This window comes from Chinchilla lanigera, unplaced genomic scaffold, assembly GCF_000276665.1.
Source record: "Chinchilla lanigera isolate Chin_1 unplaced genomic scaffold, ChiLan1.0 scaffold00035, whole genome shotgun sequence".
NCBI classification, from domain to species: Eukaryota; Metazoa; Chordata; class Mammalia; order Rodentia; family Chinchillidae; genus Chinchilla; species Chinchilla lanigera.
Window position 1 is genome coordinate 4,564,274 of NW_004955436.1, and position 19,965 is coordinate 4,584,238.

The following is a 19,965-nucleotide window of genomic DNA, read 5'->3' on the forward strand; positions in this document are numbered from 1 at the left end:
TTTTGGCTGGGCTTGGTGGCACACGTCTGTAATCCCAGCACATGGGAGGCTGAGGCAGGAGGATCATCTTGAGTTTGAGGCCAGCCTGGGCTACATAGCAAGTTTAAGGCCAGCCTGGATTACAGAGTGAGACCTTGTCTCAAAAAAAAATTGTTTCGTTTGTTAAACCCACAGCATAAAGTCTGTCTTGGTCTGTCTACTTTACCTATTTCCAGCCTTTATTCAACTGTAATGCTTTAAATAATTTATTTATTCAATCAGTGAACATTGGTTGAGTGTTTATTGTGGGTTGGAAATACAGTTGGTCAATTTCCTGAGCTGTTCATCTGGGTTCTGTGGATAGAAAACATCCCTGAATACACAGTTGTGTATCACCAGTTGTCACCACAGGTCACCCCTTCTGGTGTTTTTCTCCACTGTCATGCTTGGGAGATTAACTTTTTAAGAATAGTCTCTGAAAACCAGGTCTTACAGTTGAAGTATTTTATTTGCTTTACAGAGTCCAGTTTTGTCCACCTGACAGATTTCAATTTTCCATATAATAATTTTTATATAACAGTAGTTTTCTTTAAGAAACAAAGCAAAAATGGAGAAGAATGCCAGGGAAGCAGCTAGCTAGATTTAGGAGCTCTCTGAAAATGGAAAGTGATCAAGTGAAAGCTGAATCTAAGTCTTAACTCATGCACTACAATTGTCTAGTGGTTTACTTGTTCTCCAACGGTTCAACCTAAGTTAATCTTTTTTTTTTTTTTTTTTGGTACTGGGAATCAAACTCAGGACCTTGCGCTTGCCAGGCAGCCACTTATGCCACTGAGCTATATCCCCGGCCCATCAAACAATGCAACCTAATCCCCAGTCCTACGAGACTGACGTATAAACATCTTTCTAGCAAAACATACCTCTGACAGGTCCAAGCAACATTTCATTTTTCTACAATCTGAGGTGCTGGGAATAGAAATTTACATAACTAACCTGTCATGATTTTTATATTTGAACTTAAATTTTGAGGGAATTTGTGGGACAAGGTGAGATATGTGAATTTGTGATATAAATTCAGGGCCAAATAGGCATTTGAAATTTTGGTATTTTGTTCGTCATGGATTTTTTGCACATATTTTGATTTTTAAAATACATTACAGTAAGATATTACTCACTATGATTTCTGAATTGTTGGATGGGTCCTGAAATTTTGTACTGAAGGCCTGGTGGATTTTCCTTTTTTATGCATATTATTTAAAAACTGATATGGCTGTTTGTTTGAGTAATTAAAACTTTCAAATTAGAAAGCATGTATTTGGAAGACAAAATAAATATTAATTATTTTACCAAACCCTAGAAGTAAAAAATACCTTAAATTCTATCTGCTCGTGGTTTATGTATCTCCCCCTGAGTCAGATCCCGGACACAGGGCGCCAGGCTTGAAAACGAGGCAGGGGCTCCAAGTGGGAGGACGGACAAGGACTCCACGCTCATGCTTACAGTGCCTTCTTGGCATTTTGTTTGGAACGGAGTTCTCTTGTTCTATCTCCAGCCTAGCAGCCACGTCTCTAAATGGCAGCACGACCACGTAGTTATCAAACTGTACTAGTCAGCTTTGTTATCGATGAGACACAATACCCAACGGTCACAACTGAAAGGAGGAGACATTTAATTCACTCGGGTTCACTCCATTATGGCCGGCTCCACGGCACAGGCATCACGGCAGAAGGGTGTGGGGAAGCCGAGCTGCTCAGTTCCTGGTGGTCAGGGAGCAGAGCAGGGGGACGGCACCAGAGAGGAAGGGGACAGGCGTCAGACCAGATCTCAAGGCCACACCTCCACGATCCACCCGACACCCCCAGAAGTGTGCTCCACCCATCCCTGGGTGAATCTCAAAACCAATCAAGTTGAAGCTCTGCCCTGGTTGGGGTGAGGGCAGGAAGAGGTAGACAGTAGAACTTTAGGCCTTGCAGCCTAAGGTACCCAAGCACTTCTGCTTATTATTTCTGTCTTTATTTTGCTCTGCTGAAAAGCCTTTATTTGAAAAGAAAGTAGTCAGTTAAAAAAAATAGTTTGCATATCAGTGGACTGAGGATGATCTTCAAGACCTCTGCTCTGTGAGTGTTTCCTGTGTGATCATTTCTTCTGTGAATTTTCTCCTCCTGTTCTTAGCTTCTTATGTTTGGTCTGCAGATACAGGACTCAGTTGGAGGGAAACAATCTCAGGTAAGGGGGATGGCTGGAAGCAGTGGGGAAACTGATTTGGGAACAAGGTTAAGAGATGTCCACTGTGGGCTGGAAAGGCCCTCCAAGGTGGTAAAGTGTGCAGTCAGGCAGCTGCAATCTGAGAAACACCTTGTGCACCTTGACATCAGCAAGTTACTTACCGCACTCCTGCTCTTGCCTGGAAAGACTGTGCCAGGGATCAGACCAGTGAGTCATAACCCATGCCCTCCAAATGCTTAAAAAACCTCTCGTGAGGCAGGAAGGAGACATGAGTCAGAGATTTTAAAACACATATGTGAGTGTGCGCAGAGAGAGAGCGAAGTGTTTCAGAATGCAGAAGGGTAACCCGCACAGCCAGAGGAAGGCGGAGGAGGTTTCAGGGAAAGGCCTGTCCAGGTGTCCCAGCTTGGGTGGACAGAAGTGAGCGAGGGGTGGAGAAGGGATTGTGGGCAAGGACTTCAGCCCGGTGCAGTAGCCACAAGGCGTGAGGGCTCCATGGCTGGGTGCCACCTCCGAGCTCTGGGATTGTGCAAGCCCGGATGGTGCAAAGGGAGAGGTAGCTTCACCAGCTCCTGGAGGGTACCTGGTACTGTGTCCTGTCAGTGAGGAAGGTTGAGAAGGGTTCCTCATAGAGTGACCATGAGCAGACTTCTTTTGAAATAATTCCACCCATCATCTGTGTAGAGAATGGGTTTAACCTGGCATGGTGGCATCCACCTGTATTCCCAGTGCTCTAAGATCTCAGGATCCAACGCAAGAAGATTCAGAGTTGAAGCCCAGCAGGGTGCCTGAGGGACTTGGTGAGACCCTGGTTCAAAATTTAAATTAAAAGTAAGAGGCTAGGGATGGAGCTTAAGGTTAAGGCCCTGGGTCAATCGCTAGTACCGTGCATGTCACACACACACACACACATACACACACACAGAGAGACGGATATGCATACAAGAAAATCATGGAGGACATGGCTGCCATGGCCCAGGAGGAGTGCGTGACAGCCTGAAGCAGCAGTAAGAGCGTGGTGGAAAGGGTGCACTGAGTGGTCAGTATGAACACCGGTGGGTCATGGCCTCTTCCCTCCCTCCTCCTTACACCAGGTGCTGAAATCAGAGGTGCAGAGCCCCTTCTGAGAGCAGGAATTGTGCACGTGCAGTTTATTTTGATATCTAAGAGCAAGACAGCTAAACTTTTCCTACATGGTTCCCTGTAGGTGCTGGAAATGCTGGTGCAGTGGCTCAGGGCATTATAAAAAGTGCAGAAGGGATGTGTTTCTACAGCTTCTGAAAGGTGTAGTCTTGATATTTTCTTTCAGTGATCTTTCTGTGAGTATGTGCACAAATGTGTGCTATAGTAATGGGGTTGTTTTTATGGGATGCTTTGCATAATTTAGCATCAATCCTTAATGACAGATTAGCCACTGGGTTTTGTAGCTGATGACCCTAGGGTCTAGCATCTAATGTTGGCAGTGAAGCCCTTTCAAGTTTTAATAGAAAATTTTACACCAAATTAAAGATTCTGCCTTTTCCAAACAAGTCATCGAGTTTATCACTTTAAACTCAGTTAAAACAAAAGACAGCCAAAATATTTTAAATATGCTTATTTAACTGGGTTATCATCTTTTCTGGTTCTTAGGATTTTTTCTTTTTTTCTTTTGTTTCTTTTGTAGGAAAGAAAGTCAGTTTCTTTTTAAGCCTTTCTTAAATAGCGGCATATTTCAACTAGATTTGTAAGTATCCTTTTCTTCTCTAGGTAGAAAATTAGATATTGACTTTTTGCAAATAAATGATCCCTTTAGTAAAACTTGACACAATCTAGCTATGCATGAATGTGATCATTATATACTCAAACATGTACTAATAAAAACAAAAAATTTAAAAAGAAACAATATTGTCAGCACCCTGAAAAAATATATATAGCTATGCAGTCTTTATTGACACCCAAAATTTGTAAAAGCTGCCACTCCTCAAAGCACCCCAGAAACCTCAATTAGAAAATCTTCACCGAATCTATTTATAGGTGTGAATATTTCAATTATTCTTTGGCAAGGTGGCTTTCTTGATGTCACTTTCATTATCTGTTTTCCCTTTTGTAAAAATATGTGTCCATGTGTTTTAGAAACTGTCACATCGGTGAGCTGGAAGGTTAGGGAATGAGCAAAGCAAGGGGAAGAATTTGTATTTTTTTTTTTTTTTACATTATATGGTTTTGAGCAACTTTGTATTTTTCATTAAAATGTTGAGTGAATTGTTTGACAATCAAAGCTACTACTTATGTAACAAGGTCTGTTCAGTTTTACCAGATTTACCTATTACTGTACCATAACCCTAATCCAGGTTAAACCGGTCAGCTCAGAAATGAGAAATCTGAGAGATCATCTGTATTTCAGTTATCAAAAGTTCAAGCAAGTACACATTTTCCCTATCAGATGAATTTAGAGAAACCATCGAGACAAAACTAATGAAATCCTTATCCTAAAGATACAGCTGCAGGGACACCGTTTTATATTTTATTCCCTGAAAGGAAACTTCAAGTCTAATGACACTGTCACATCACTGCACTCACGCCCTCGATCAACACGTTGAGTTAAGCGAGCAGGTCCTGTGCCCAAGGTGGAGAGAGGAGAGGGAGAGCCACCTCATGTGACCATGGACGGGCCCAGTGGCCTCCCCACTGGCTGCATGAGGTCTGCCACAGCACGCTTCTAGGTTCACAGCCGAAATATCTGTGTCTGAAGGTAGTTCACTCAATCAAGACTACCTTCCATCATGTCATGATTGGAGGAAATCCTTGAAACATTGTTTAGTAGTAGTCATTCTATCTTGATTAATCCCGGATTGTTCTAAGGACGTAAATACTTGTATAGTACCTAGTCAGACCAACCAACAGGACCTGGTGTATATTTCTGACTTGCATCCGCAGGGTAGAGTTCAGCAGACTGTTTCATTAAAAGGTGCACTCAACTCATAATTACACATTGTGTAGCAGTGCAGCTGTTTCCTGGCTATGTGGCCTTAGTTTTGATTTAAATCCATTCATTTATTAATCTTGTGACTTGGGACAAGTTACTTCAGTTCTTTAGTGCTTTAGTTTGTTAGTCAAATGAGGATGCCAATGCTTATTATTATGAGGATTAAATGAAATATGACACAGTGAAGTAAATCTTTACTATAATCATAATTTGTCTTTAAGTTTTAACCAGGTAATGATTGTATATAAACTATATACAATCGTCAAAAGAACCATCAAAATGCAGATTCTTGGCCACCTTCTGCGCTGTGTTCAGCAAGCATCTCACATAGTTTACTTAACAGGGATCTGTTGGGTACCTGCTGAGAAATGTGGATTAGCCTGATACGGGAGATTAGAGAAGGGCTTTCAAATTTACGCTTTCACAGTATCGGAAACCACTGCTGTCCAGCCCCATTGTGTCTTTAATGTTTTAATGCTGAAGCTTCCAGCTCCGCTTGCCATGTGTAGCCGAGAGACTGTGCTTTGGGAGCGCGTGCTTCGGCTCACAGGAGTGAAAAGGCTGGGTTTGGAGGGCACACCGTGCGCACTGCCGTTGCAAGTACCCTCGGCCTGCATGGTTCTCCCGGGACAGTAAACCAAGATGTCCACCTGCAGATGGCAGGCATTCTCAGCCATTCTGAGTGGAGACCTAGTTCAAGCCTCTCATTTTACAGAGGAGGAAAGTAACTTAGAGATTTGCCCAAGGCCACAGAACCAGACCTGGCCTAGCTATTGCATCTCTGCTCCAAACCCAGCTGGGTCTCCATCAGGACTGGCTGACTCCATTCTGCTGGTCCAGGGACCAGTAACACCTGTGAAACCAATGTCTCAGCCCTGTGTGGGCTTCTGAGTGGGAGCAGGGGAGCAGGGTTAGAAAGGGCTGAGTCAGCTCCCTGCGTAACCGTCCCGCTGGGAGCAAGGGCATCGCCTCTGCAGCCCCAGGACGGAGGAAGGGCACGAGAGACTGGGCACTCACTTCTCCATCTTCTCTTTGCCTTTTGCCTCTTTACCATAGGAAAAGCTGAGACCTTTCTCAGACTCCATGTCTGCGCTGCCCAGTGAGAAAGAAAACCCAGGAGACAGGTTTCTAAAGGAAGGTGAGACTCTGCAAGACAAAGGGCTGCGGTCCGCTGCCCGTCCCGGGGTTCCTCAGTGTGACTGGCCATCCACATGCCAAGGATGTGACTTTTGCCACCACACTCAGTCTTCTCAGCTGCAGAGAGGAGTATCACGCGCACTCTGAAGCAGAGGCTGCCGGGGCGACAGGAGCACGTGTGCCCGGCAGAAGGTCCCTTAGCTAGTAAGTAGCACGGCCCTGAGTTGAGACCTGAGTTTCAAGCCAGGTGCATTTCCTTCCAGAACACCTGTACCTTCTATTATGACAGTTTTCTTTTAATAGCTCTGCCACATACGATTCTGGGAAAATAAGGCAATTGTAAGACACAAATAACTGCAGACTTCTTGGATTGTTACCATGTCTCACCTGGAACACTGCAGTTGCCTTCTAACTCATCTCTGGCATTTATTTTTCCTCTTTCTGGGTCTATTCCATTTGCCTACACCAGAGTGACCTTCCATGTCAGTGGTCATATTATTTAAAAGTATAAGGACTTCTTGTATCTATTAGGGTAGACCAGATGCTTAACGAGGCTGAGGGTGGGCCCCTACTGACCTCTCCCTTCCATTGGGTGCCTTTCTCTCCCTCCTTCTCTGGCCTCTGGCCTCACTTGCTTCTCCTCAGTCCCCAGAATGCACTGTGCTTTCCTTGTGTGTGAAATTCTACTTCTCCACCTCTGCACCAGCCTGACTACTTTTACTCCTTCATATTTCAGCTTATACGACTAGTGAGTCAGACTGTGATATACACACAACCAAAACCCCAACTGCACAGGACATATTACCAAGAATTAACAAATGGGATCACAGCAAATTTTGTGATTTTTTTTCTATCATAGTTTGTAATCACATAGGAATTTGGGTTATTTTTTGTTTTGTTTTCTTCCTATGTAATTCCATAAAAATAATAAAACTTTTGTTGGGACTATAATTGACACACAATAGATGGTTTCCAAGGGAATTAATGAATTCATAAATGAATGAAAGTGATTCTGGATTAGCTAACTTATATCTAATAATTAATTTTGTAAAAAGCCATTTAGAATTGAAAAAACAAACTTTTCATAGTAGTAAATAAACTGTAATATATATATTTCTTAATACTAAATGGTATGATTTCCCTTGATATTGTAATTGCTTGTCCCTTTCTGAAGTCAGTATTTTTCAATAAAGAAAGCTGACTGAAACAACCAGGGGTAATGACCAAACTGACATTTTTTGTATTACGCCAACTACACAACAGCAGTTAGAACTTGGAAATGGTGCTATAGAAGAACACTATATTCCCACTTAGTGCACCAGTGAAAGAGGGACTTGCATCATAATTTGCTTCTCATGTCACATCTTTATTGCCCTTGCAAATTAGCTGAGGCTTTCCTATTCCAGCTCCACTGGAAATAATTTTCAGGAGCAATACTTGATTGGGTATTCTCCAGACAAACAGTTGCCTCTAGATGGGAGATAGCTAGCTACATAGATAGGTAGATGACAGGAAGGGACTTGTTAGAGAAATCAGCTCAGGCCATTGCGGGTCTGAGAAGTCCCAGCACAGGTGGTCTGTTAGCTGGGATCCTGGGGTGCCGGTAGCATGGCTCAGTCCAAGTGTGAACCCTGAAAACCAGGGAACACAATAGTATATAATTCTGTGCTTGGAGAAGAAGGCCTGAAAACCCAGCAGGGCTGCTGTGGTAAGCTGGGAGTCCCACAGCCAGGGAGCCAGGGTTCTGGTGTCCACAGACAGGAGGCAAAGGAGAGTATTCAGCTCCAGGGGAGCAGCGTGTTCAGCTGTCTTTGCTCTGTTGTCTGCTCTCTCCAGGACCCCTGGGTGAGCAGATGTACCTGTCTACAGTAAGGGCGGACACATGCTAACCTGCTCTGGAAACACTCGCACCCAACACTTGCACAATATAGTGCTTGAGCAGGTTTCTAGGTATTCTGTAATCCAGTTGTGTTGACTCTGACGTTAGCCCTCACAAGTGATATTTTATTTTTTCCTCAACAACGATTTCAACCCTGTGACTATGCAAACGTAACAGGTGAGGCTTGGGTAAGGCCTTGGGAAGGCGGCCTCGAGTGGTGTCCAGCTCTCGGTGCTCCAAACTCCCTCCTCCAACTCCAGACTGGACAAGTGATCAGGGATGGCGTGGACTCTGGCATGCGAGAGTTCTGTGTTCTTGTCTCGGATGAGTTGGTGAGGCCCACTGGGGCTGTGTACTGACTCCTGGCGACCGGCCGTAGCCGTCCAACCTTTCAGTGTGTAGGAGCCAGATGAGAAGCATAGATTAGATATGCACCAAACAGACAAAAACACAGCTCGCATAGTCTACAAGTCTACATGAAAGAAGGCAACTAAGCATCAGGGGAAGAAGGTTTAAGAGTTAGAGATTAAAGTTACAGCTGCCGTGGGGAGGCTGCTGGCCACTGCGGCCATGATTCACGATACAGATCAACGCTCCCAACATTAGGGTCTTGGTCTCCTAAACTTTCCTGAAATTATTAGAAGAGTCCACAAAGCCGTGTGTCTGTGTCTACAAAAGCGCAGTCACATACTTGTATAACTGCCATTCCCAATGTATATAGGTCATTGTTATAAAATAAGAATTATTTTTAAGTATTTAATTCATAAAAGCACTTTTCCTCGGTTACACATTTTCTCCATCAACAGATTATCGAAAAAGTTAGATTCATAAAATGTAAGCGCTCACCTTAACCTCAACCCCCAGTAAACACAGCTGTAGCTCCTTCACCGCAGGACGCACAGTCAGCAGTTTCGCATACACACTGCTCTGAGAACTCAGTCCCGGGACTCTGTCCTGAGTGCTGCCCTGCGCTCTCTCCCTCCACCCTCCTGCTGTTTCCTGAGGCTTCTGCGTGCAGTTGAGGTCCTCTCCAGTCGGCATTATCTCGGGATTGCGTCCAGGTTCTCCCTGTACTGCACAAAGCAGAGATATCACTGGGATGGTTAAACTCTGAACTGAGTTAACTTTACTGAGGCCTTCAGGACATCACAAGAGACTAGTAGTGCAGCAGTGGGAAGCCTAGGATTGAATAGTCCCTGTCACTGCCACTACTACATTAGTTGTGCCTGTTCACAGGGGTCCGAGCTTGTTGGCTTTTGTTTATCTTGCTGCCTGTCTAGTGTGTTCCCCTGTGCCTCAGTCACATCCTGCCTACCTGGAAGCCTACCATGAAAAAAACTATATGCTGTAGTTATATCTTATAGAATGAGCCACAGGTTCGCTGACAATGTCTAGACTAAATTTCGAAGTTACCCAGATGTTCTCTCAAACTGGTCTTCTTTTTACATGGTTGAAATCAAGATAGCTTGCCTTGTTTGTTGTTTATTAATTACCTGGTAACTAAAGTTCTTTCTAACTTCAAACTTCTGGGATGTCAACAAGTGACTCATGCATTGACTCTTGTTTTTCTCTCACCCTAATTAGCATTCATTAGTTTGACCTTTGCATCAGTTCCATTAAATTGTAAAACAGGAACAAGAGGGATGAGGTGTGCGATGTTCATGATCAGATACACACGCCAAGATTTTTGTGAACATTGCACATCTCAGTCTTGAAAATAAACGTAGTGAAACCTTTCTGTACATTTTTAAATTCTGAAAATACACTTACTGATTTTCCCCCAGATGCTGACCTCCACGGGTCATTACCAGTGTGTGGTGGAAAGTTGGTCACTTGTCCCTAGTCATAGGAACTGACAGCGTTAGGAGTGGCTCGTATGTTTACAATTCTTAATTTAAGGAACAGAATTCAGCACTCAAATTCAGGAAGAGTTTGTGCAAAAAATGCAGGTGATCCAGAGGAGGTGCAGTTTTTTAAAGACCTAAAATTCTATGTACAGTGATAATTATTGGGCATATATGAGAAATAGAGATGAAAATGACCTAATTTATGTTTCCCAGATGAAACCAGAGGAAAGATTCAGAAGGGATTAACTAAAAGAATCTTAGGGGCAAACAAATTTAGCCTAGGTACTAACAGGAACAAAATCCTGGTTTACTCAGTCTCAAGAAATACTTAATGCAATTTCTGCTATGACTGGGTTAGCGCATATCAGATTAAAAACACATTGAAATGGTGTTGCAGAGTGCACAGAGCCTTCTGATTTGTGATTTAGTGAAGCAGGTTTTGAATTTTAATCGTGGCCATTAATGATACTTAATGTGGGACTGGTCAGGTTAACCCCAGGCAAGCCCCTCCGCTTTCCCTGTGTGCACCGCGGAGGGCTTGCTGGAGAAAGTTCACACGCGGGTTGTAAAGAGAGAACAGACAGCCCTGAACATGTGCTCTGGCCTTTAGAATTTCACGCTTGGGGAACACACAGAGCCCTTTGTCTGCACCCTGCGCTGCTGGTTATTGTGAGTCCAGCGGCACCAGTGCGTAAGGCTTCACCGTTCTCTGGAGCCCGGTACTCTGAGGTGCAGCGTGGAGCTTGGAGTTTGAAGGCTGACTCCTCCTGAGACAGAAAGACCAGGGGTGAATTGACTGGTGATGTGGTAACTTGGACCGGACTGTTCTGCCTTCGAGTGAAGTAAGAGCTGTCAGAGCATACTAACTAGATTTGTCTTAAAGCTCACACTTTTTGTTGCAACTGAAATATGTCTTTAGCAAATGTTTCTTATCTATCTCAAAAATTCTGTTTTGTAGTTATTACAATTAGTATATCTAGCTCACAGGTCTGAAACCATTTGGCTTTCTTGGAATGTACTGTCATCACTACTGTTCTCGTTGGCTTCCTGCTATTTCTGGTGAGTGGTTAGGAAGCTTAGGGTGGTTTGATTCCACAGGTCTGTGTGTTAGATAAGAGGACTCAATGAGAGGATGAGTGGTGGCGATTTCACTCCTGGAAAATGAAGAAATCCAGGTTCTCCCGCCTACCTTGAGCAGCAAGTGAGAGGAAATCCCGGTTAATGCGGGGACGCTACAGGAAGGGGACCACAGAAACTGAGGCTCTCAGAGGTGAAGGCGTCTGTCCGTGTGACACAGCTGATGGAACCTGTGACACAAAGTCTAACGCCTTCATCAGCATTAAAAATAGGTGGTGAAATTCTTATAATTAAGGAAGTTCTTTCCCCCACTTCCGCCAAATAGCACCCCTTCTCCGTTAGGTAACTGTGGCACCATTAATGATCTGGCTCTTTGATCTAAGGCTTTGTCTAGCTTCCCCTTGTGGGGAATCACACAGGGACCGTGAGCTTGTAGACCAATGAATGAAGGATTTTTACAGGCGGGGTTGACCAAAGGACCTTGGCAGGGGCAGGGGCTGGGGAGGGAAGGAAGAGGGTATTGGTGAAGGAGGAGGATGCAGGATGCAGGGCCATTGGTGTGGGGAACCTGGCAAACCCTGAGCATCCCGACTGGCCAGAGGCGGACTTGCAGCGGCAGTGCTGTGCTCCCGCGTGTATTGAAATGAGCGCTCAGTGCTTACCTCAGCCCCTTCACAAATTCATTCTTAGTGCTTACTCCATTATGAAAAGTTGTTTGACGTTACATTTCCAAAGATTGCTTCTGATGCTTTTAAAAAAATTGACAGTGAACCTCCATATGTGATGACCCCAAAATATTAGGTGAAGCAAATGAGGTCTTCAATGTTGCCTTTTCCCAGTCCGTGTTTTACATGTCTGCAAGACCGGTAGAGAGGGCAGTCAATGGCCCACAGCACACTCAGCCTGACTCTTCCGGGCAAACAAGTTTGGGTGAGCGATTGTTTCTGCTGCATTCCCTGTACACAAGTTTCCTTTCTGCCCCACCTTCCCCTGTTTGTGATGATATCGTCTGTTATAATAGTAATTTGCTGCAGAGTTTTACGGAGCCAGCCTTAGCATTGCCTTCAGTTTATCTTAGATGGATTTGGAGACATTTTACTACAGCAAAATTCTTCAATATCCTTAAACAAGTGTTGGAAGATAATAACAAAACCCTGCTGTGGAACTGAACGGCAGGATGACTCGACTGGCCTTTCTCGGCTCATGCATGCTGCCTAGAGTACAGGTGTGGCGATACTTACGATGCCATCGGAGCTCTTTTATCAAATTCAGTAACAAATTTACCATCTGCACACAGGATGTGCAACTGACAAGGACAGCACAGTGTCATAGGGATGTGAAGTTCCTTAGAAAGTAACCCTGGGACACCTGCTACTCACCATCCACACTTAGGATCTATTTGTTCTTGTCTTGGGGGAGTGAGGATAGAATGTGTAGTGACCATGACAGTGAGCTGGTTTGGTGGTGAACTTCAAGATTAGTTATCAGAGTGAAATGCGGGAGGGCCCAGAGGATGACACCAGCATGTGTCCCAACAGACACTGTCTAGAGAAAGTTAATCTTCCAACTTAGTTCACTTGTTTGTTTATTTATCTATTTATTTATTCATTCATTTATTTATTTTTGGTACCATGAATCACACTCACTACCTCATGCTCACCAGGCAGGTGCTCTGCCACTGAGCTGTATCCCTGGCCCTCAATTGTTAATTTATTACAAGGAAATGAAATTGTACCACGTGTGAATTTGAATGAGACGGTCTCCATGACTATCTGCCTTGTTGCACTTCATTAAAATGATCAGTAAGTAATCTGTTCATTTGACTGATGCCTTCCCTTAGATCCAGAAGCAACAGAATCCATGGATTTCTCTTCTCCCAGTGTGTCATGGGAAAAAGGTGGAGGAGACCACGGCCTCGCCTGTACTCCAAGTCAGTTATTCTCAAACTTGCTGACTGCAGTCAGCCAGGGTGTTTATCACTCAGATGTGTGCGACATACTGAGTCGAAAGTTCTAGGGAAAACACGGGGAAAGCTATATTGACAGACTTCCCAGGGCCACCTGGTGGGAGTCTCAGAGTCCCCTCCCCCACCCCAAGGAGATGGGACCTGGTCCCACCCAAAGAACAGTTTCTTGACTCAGTGTCATAGAAAACATTTCAACACACATTAGTGTGAGGCACAGGGAAGTATTAGGCAGAACTGGAAGTAAGACAAAATAGGAAAGGAAAAAATAACTCTGATGGAGAGGATCAGACTGTAAAAGGATGAGACCAGCTTTTGTGGATTTGCTGGGTAGGTTAGGATCTGCATGATCATTATCTCTGTTCTCATTGTGCAAGATGGGCCCGGAGAAGCCCTTGTTGCTTGACATGCGGTCCATCAGATGACTGTTTCTGCCTGGGGCAATCTCAGTTTCATGGAGGCCCTGCTGGAATGCAGGAGACCATAGGCTAAACAACGCAGTGGTTGGGGGCTTCTGGGCACTCATTTGTAATTAAATGTCCCTGTAAATCACATGTTTCCCCCGTCTGAAGGGGGATGAGACAGGTTAAGTGAATTTATGGCTAATAAACCTGTACCATCAAATTTTAAACAGTGATTACCATTCCTATATATGCAGAGCTGAGCAGGGATCTGACCCAAAGTTTTTAGGTAATAAATGAGACAGACACAAAATGAAGGCCAAGCTTTGTTCTACTGTTAGTTACCTAACAGGGTGTCTGTAGGCCCATGAGGAAAGCCTTTTTTTTTTTTCTTTTCTTTTGCTTAAAGCTATTAAGTCCCCAACTGCCTCAGAGGAAAACACAAGCCATCTTTTTAATGAGTGACACATTCTGGACCCAGCAGTGAGTTTATCCCCTTTCCCTGTGGTGGTCCCTGACTGTCACCAGCTGAGGCTTATAAACAAAACATTGCTCCTCTGGCATGAGATTAATGTTTAGTAAATAAGCTTTTGCTCTTTTCTGCTCCTATATTTCTCCCTGTATCTCCATTCATTTCAGTAAGTAAACTTTGTATCTACCTTTGCTCATGTCTCCTCCTGTATTTCTCCCTGCATCTCTCATTAAGATTTTTTTTAACATTAAGAAGAGCTAATTTGGTTTATATTCAGTCTGTCAGTTTCCAGTCTGAGATGCACTTTCAATTTTTGCCTTTCCTTTCCACAATTAAATCAAGCGTTAAGGTGCAAAATCTGGTTCTTTGTGGAGTAGCACATACGAAGAAGAATTAATTTACACTCTCGGGTGTGAGAATGTAATATGATTATGTTAGCAAAGCTAAAAAGGGAAAATGTACAAAACTCATTTTAAAAGTTTGAAAGAGGCCAGTGTTAGAGCAGATGGGATGGAACAGAATGTGATCATTTAGCAGACTGAGCTGAGAGGACGTCAGGCTGAGGTGTATATTACTGGGAGAAGGTCATCACATCTCAATGATAGCATTCAAGGACAAAGGTCAGAATTTACAGTAAGATCATGTCAATGGGTCTGTATAAAATGACCAGAAGGATTAGTAAGTAGAATTTAATCACCGGTCAGTCACTCCCACCTGTTGTCAGCTTTCCCATTGCTGACATACACAACTTACAGAGGTTGACTTGGCTCACCATTTCAGAAGCTACAGTGCATGGTCAGCTGGGTCCATGGCAGGAACATCATGGCGGAAGGTCATGGTGGAGCAGAGCTGCTCACTTCCTGGTGCCCAAGAAGGAAAGCACAGGGGACAAGCTACAGTGAGGGATGGACCCTCCAGAGAGCGGTGTCCCCAAAGACTGCTTCCTCCAGCTGGACCTCTCTGAAGTGTGAGCAGCAGTGGTCAGTCCACTGAGGAGGACAGCGTCCCATGGCCCAGGCCCCTCTCCAGGAGTCTCTCTATCCAGACGACAGTTCAGATTAGCTGGTGCACCCCAGGACTCTTGTGCTTTGGGGCCTCCTCTTTTGTTACCAGAAAACACCTTCCCATAAAGTGCAAACATATTTCCATATCTTAACAAAGATCTACAGGATGAAATGCATTAAAAAGACGTCTGAAATTAAATTTCACAGTCTTAGGATCACGAAACTAAAGTTTATACAACATCTTTACTATTTTTAAAGAGTTCTGTCAATTGTGACATGGAAGAAGAATAGGAAGGCAAAACCAACACACTTAAAAATAACGTAGTAATTTAGCCATAGATAAGATAATGCCATCATCCATAGAAGTTTGCTTCTATGTTATCCTGTGAAAGAATTTTCAGGCATCTGAGTGTGTGTTCTAATGAGTAGGTTACCTAATAGCTAAGGAGAAATGTAAAAAACAAAAACTAGATTTTATTTAAAATGATATATAGTACTTCAATCAAATGACTTATGGCTTAAAGTGAGTAAAAGTTTTCACATTAGGTGATTTGTTTCAGCCGTATTTTGATTTTGAAACTCCAAGGTGAACATGTGGGTCTAAGCAGGATAACATAGCTGTGAAAGAATTTGTGCCGTGGCGCATGGCTGCACTGCGTGTTTCCAGTGGCTTCGTTTTAACCTGAGCCATTTCTATGTTATTCTTGTCTTTTTTAAGTTGAAGAAGGTGTGTGAGTGTAGAAAAAGGCAATTTAATGTGATGATGAAAAGCCCACATTTTGGAATTACACAAAGGGGGTTTAAATCTTAGGGTAAGACTCCTACTGTCCAGAAAACTTAGGTTTAGCTGTCATTTAAATCATGGGCAGCTCCCCCTCTCTCTTTCTCTTTCTTTTCCACTCTCTTCCTTTCTCTCTCTCTCTTTCTCTGACATTCACGGTGATAATTAAACAAAATAATGTAATAAAGCAATGTAAAATTTACAAATATATATAGAACAACTGCCAAACTAAAAGCTCAGTGAAGAGTGGATGTTGAAATTTGTATAGTGGATAACATTTTAATTTATTAACTGAGTTTTTTTTTTTTACTCCTTTTAATTTCCTTTAACTCTTTCTACCCACACTCTTTGCTGAAAAATGATACACATAACCTGGAACAAAAGGCAATTTAAGTGTCTAATTCTTTTCTTTAAAGTGCAGAGAGCTAAAGTCTTGAAAGTCAACACTGTGTCTGACAGTAGCCTAAGGTTTTGAGAGACATCTTTTGAGAGCTATGATTGGAGAACTGAGAAAAAACTTCAGAGTGGTAAGAAGTAAATGATGACACAGAAGTCAGATTTCATGTTTCTGGGAAGGGAAATGAATCATCTTCTAGCTAGAGAGAAGTGAAGGTGGGCTGCGTCTCTGTGAACGTCCGTCCCATGGTTCCAGCTCCTGGACTGAGCAGCAAAGGGACAGGAGGGAAATCGTGATGGGGCTAGAGCTTATCCAGGTGGAGAGAAGGCGACGCGTCCGTGTCCTGGGAAATGCGCCATTCGTTCCCAAGCTCCTCCAGCTATAATGTGACCCTAGGAAGGTAGAGAAGCAGTGATGCGGAGAAACACCCAGGCACCTGGGCCTGACGTTCCCCTCACAGAGTCCCCAGGCCCTTCGGGTATGTGGGAGTGACTGAAACGGTTCTGTGGGCATAGAGTGGTTTAAGTAGACTTTAAACCCCAGGTGTCCTAGGCTGGGACAGAGGATGCAGAGCGAACATTTCTACCTGAGCTGATGGTCGCCTGCCATAGGGTGCATAAATTTCTGCCTGGAATTGAGGTTGCCCGATCCAATAGCTGTGGCTCCAGTGCACACGGAGGAGATAGGACAGGTCGAAACCCCGTGAGGATCAGCGTGGGCAGGGGACATACGTGAGCCTGACGCTTCTTCTCCCTCTGCACTTGAGAGAAAGGAGAATAGTATTGGCTTCAGGGTGTTTTAATAATCTCTACAATGGTGGTGGGGAGAACTGAGCAACCCTGCACGGAAGAGATGATACCGTATCAACCTGTTATTCACACGGATGGCAGCCTGGAGGAGGAGGAGACTTGTCACTTAGGGTCAAGTAGGAGTTGCATTCAGGAAAGAACAACTAGGGCAGGCGGAGGTGGCTGTGTAGTGGTGAGAGGGTTGGGTGCCCCTGGAGCCGCGGAAAAGACGGGGCTGGCTTGTTTGAATAACTCTGCAGGCAGACACGGCTGAGCTGAGCAGACGTGGGCCTGGCTCCCCTGGTAAGGAGGGTGCTTGGTGAGGGAGCCTCCTCTACGGGAACAGAGTGGGAGAGGAGCTGTGCAGAGGCCGCCTGACATCCTCAGATGTCGAGCTCTGCGTTTTGTCCTTAAGTCACAATAGAGCCCTTGCTGCCTTGACGTCAGTTTAAATCTTGATAACAGACTTTCAGGGATTGGCAGGAGTATTACTCCGACAAGCAAAGTGGCCTCCTGTCCAGGAAGGAGAGGGAAGAAGCATCTTGAGGTGGGCACCAAGGATAGGCGTGCTCATGGGTAGCCCACGGCTTAGAGACCCGGTGATGCCCAGGTAAAGCAGGAATTTCCAGGGGACAAGGATGATGCTTACGGGCCGGGGATTTAGCTCAGCGGCACAAGCGCCTGCCTGGCAAGTGCAAGGTCCTCAGTTCGATTTCTGGTACCAAAAAAAAAAAAAGGATGATGCTTGTGGCAGATGGAGGAAAGCAGACATTTCCCACTTTGTGATTTAAATAGGAGCTCTTTGGAAAGGCTTTTTAAGCTTTGCAGTTAAACTGGCTGCCTTCTGGAGCTGATTGCCTGAGGTTACTGGGGGAGGCTAAATTCCGGTCAGAGGCCTTCTTCAAGACCAGAGTGGCCCAGCGTGTCCTAGCACTTGGGAGGCTGAGGCAGGAGGATCATTGCGAGACCAGCCTGGGCTACAAAGTGAGCTCAAGGCCAGCTTGAGCTGCATAGTGAGACCCTGTCTCAAAGAGACAGAAACAAAAACAAAAGCAAACCAGAGTGTGTACTCTGGGCAGGGGAAGGAGCGGCTTGGCCACTGTCTCTAGTATGAAGACTCCAAGGAGTTGAGTACCTGAGAGCCGTGAAGGTGGCCTTAGCGTGTGTAGAGAAATCTGTTGACTTGGCCTTAGGTACCTGCGAAGCGAGGGATATCTGTGTTCCTCACCTTAAGGAACCCTTGGCAAGAGCCTAGCAGTTTGTGAAAATGTGCAGACAGGACCGATTGGCCAGGGCATCTTGCACTACGCTGAGTGGAGTGTGCCGGTTATCCCACCCCTTGGGTTCTACCCTGGCTAAGAAACAGCCAAGATCAACTCTCCCCTGAGCTGCATCCTGTATGACGGTGGAAGATCACCACTGTTCCTGGGCTTTGGGCAGGGGTGACTTCCTTCTGCAGCATGGTGTGTGGAGACTGAGGATGGAAGAGGCCGCTTCCTCCTGCAGGTAGAATATGCCGAAAGCCCAGCGTGGCCCCATCCTGTAGCAAGGAGCTCTCAGTAGCTATGCTGAGCGCGTGGGGCTCCTCCTGCGAGCACTCAAGGTGTGTGCATAGCTGGGCACAGCAGGTAAAGGGATCCAGGCCTGTGAGTCTCTTTATCCCCAGAGAAGCCCAGTGCATGGCCAGTAATCGCCACTCTACCGGTGTAGTGCTCACAGGCAGGAATGGCCGTTTCTTGCCGTGGGTGACGTGTGACCGTGATGTGTGGTCAGAGTGCCGGGAAAGCAGGAGACGAAGCTGCTGAGATCTGTGAGGTGCCTGTCACTTTAGCCAGACTGCACAGCCTCTGCTTGGAGGCATTTCCCCTTCAAGAGGGCCAGTGTGTCAGCCATAGCGTTAGTGAGATCAAGTGAAATTTTCAAATGAATATGTTGCTTCAGAGCCCAAAGGAGACTAAAGACAAGACTTTGGACTTGTTATTAACCCTGGGGCTCCTTAGAGGATCAGTACGTGTTTCTTGATATAGGGCAGGGTGTGGGAGGTAGTGACCTTCGCACATAGTGTAAGCTCCTTTGGGACTGTTTCTGTATCCCAAATGAATATATCACAGAAATATCCTTGGATGAGGATGTTATTCGTGTGATACCATACCTGTGCTTCTGGAGGAAAACCGAAGCTCTGAAGCTCTTGGATGTAAGAACTGTGTGTGATGGCCAGCATCACTGGTAGCCTGCTGAAGGTGTATGGTGTCCCTCTCTCTCTCTTTTAATTTAATTTAATTTAATTTTTAAAATTTATTTTAAGAATAAAAGAAGGAAAACATATTAGCAAACAGACATCCATCTACAAAATAGCATAAGAACAATATGAGCAATACAGAATTACAGACAAAGTGGTAGGAAATTAATAATGGTTGTTGTATTACGTATTGATATTTTCAAAGTGGTTTCTCAGGAAAACAAATAGAGACATGCAAGATTGATCAAATAAGTAATCATTAACTGTTCCTTTCAGTAAAGCAATAGAAATCAGTAGTACATCTATGCTAGCTATCCTGTAATACATACATACATAATTTCCCCTTCTTTCTTTTCTCTTTTCCCTTACCTCAGTTGCTCTTTACTTTTGAGCATTTTCCTTTCGTTTCACAATGTCTGTCATACCTCCTAATTTTTATTCACTCTTTCAGGTTCTTACGCTGGTGCGACAATATGTTGCTTACACGTGGAGGTCTGGTTTATTTCACTTATGAGTATGGTGTCTAGTTGTGACCATTTACCTGTAAAAGCCTCGAGTTTATCTTTCTTTAGAGCTGAGTAATATTCCATTATATAAAAATACCACAATTTTTTTATCCATCCCTCAGTGGGTGGACGTTTGGGTTGCTTCCACAATTAAGCAATCACAAACTGCATTGCTATAAACATGGGTGCACATACATCGCTGTGATATGATGTTTTCAGCTCTTCTGGGAAAATACCCAGAAAGGGAATAGCTGGGTTGAATGGGACCTCTAGACCTAGTTTGCTGAGGAATCTCCAAACTGAT

General features: G+C 44.4%; 1 protein-coding gene across 8 annotated transcripts in view; it reads left to right on the forward strand.

The window, feature by feature from the left end:
• Positions 1–19,965, forward strand: part of Pkib (protein kinase (cAMP-dependent, catalytic) inhibitor beta) — a 167,903-nt gene that overhangs the window by 131,209 nt on the left and 16,729 nt on the right. The window contains exons 1-3 of one of the 8 annotated variants that reach the window (XM_013516611.1): positions 1,944–2,096; positions 2,173–2,205; positions 6,227–6,308. The exons of 2 other annotated variants lie outside the window; for them this stretch is intronic. In XM_013516611.1, the coding sequence (XP_013372065.1) occupies positions 6,254–6,308 (55 nt within the window). In that variant the 5' untranslated portion in view covers positions 1,944–2,096; positions 2,173–2,205; positions 6,227–6,253. Of the gene's footprint in view, positions 1–1,943; positions 2,097–2,172; positions 2,206–3,910; positions 3,929–6,226; positions 6,512–19,965 lie in introns of those variants that run through there. 5 more of the 8 variants (XM_013516610.1, XM_013516613.1, XM_013516612.1 and 2 more) reach the window with 5 other exon arrangements.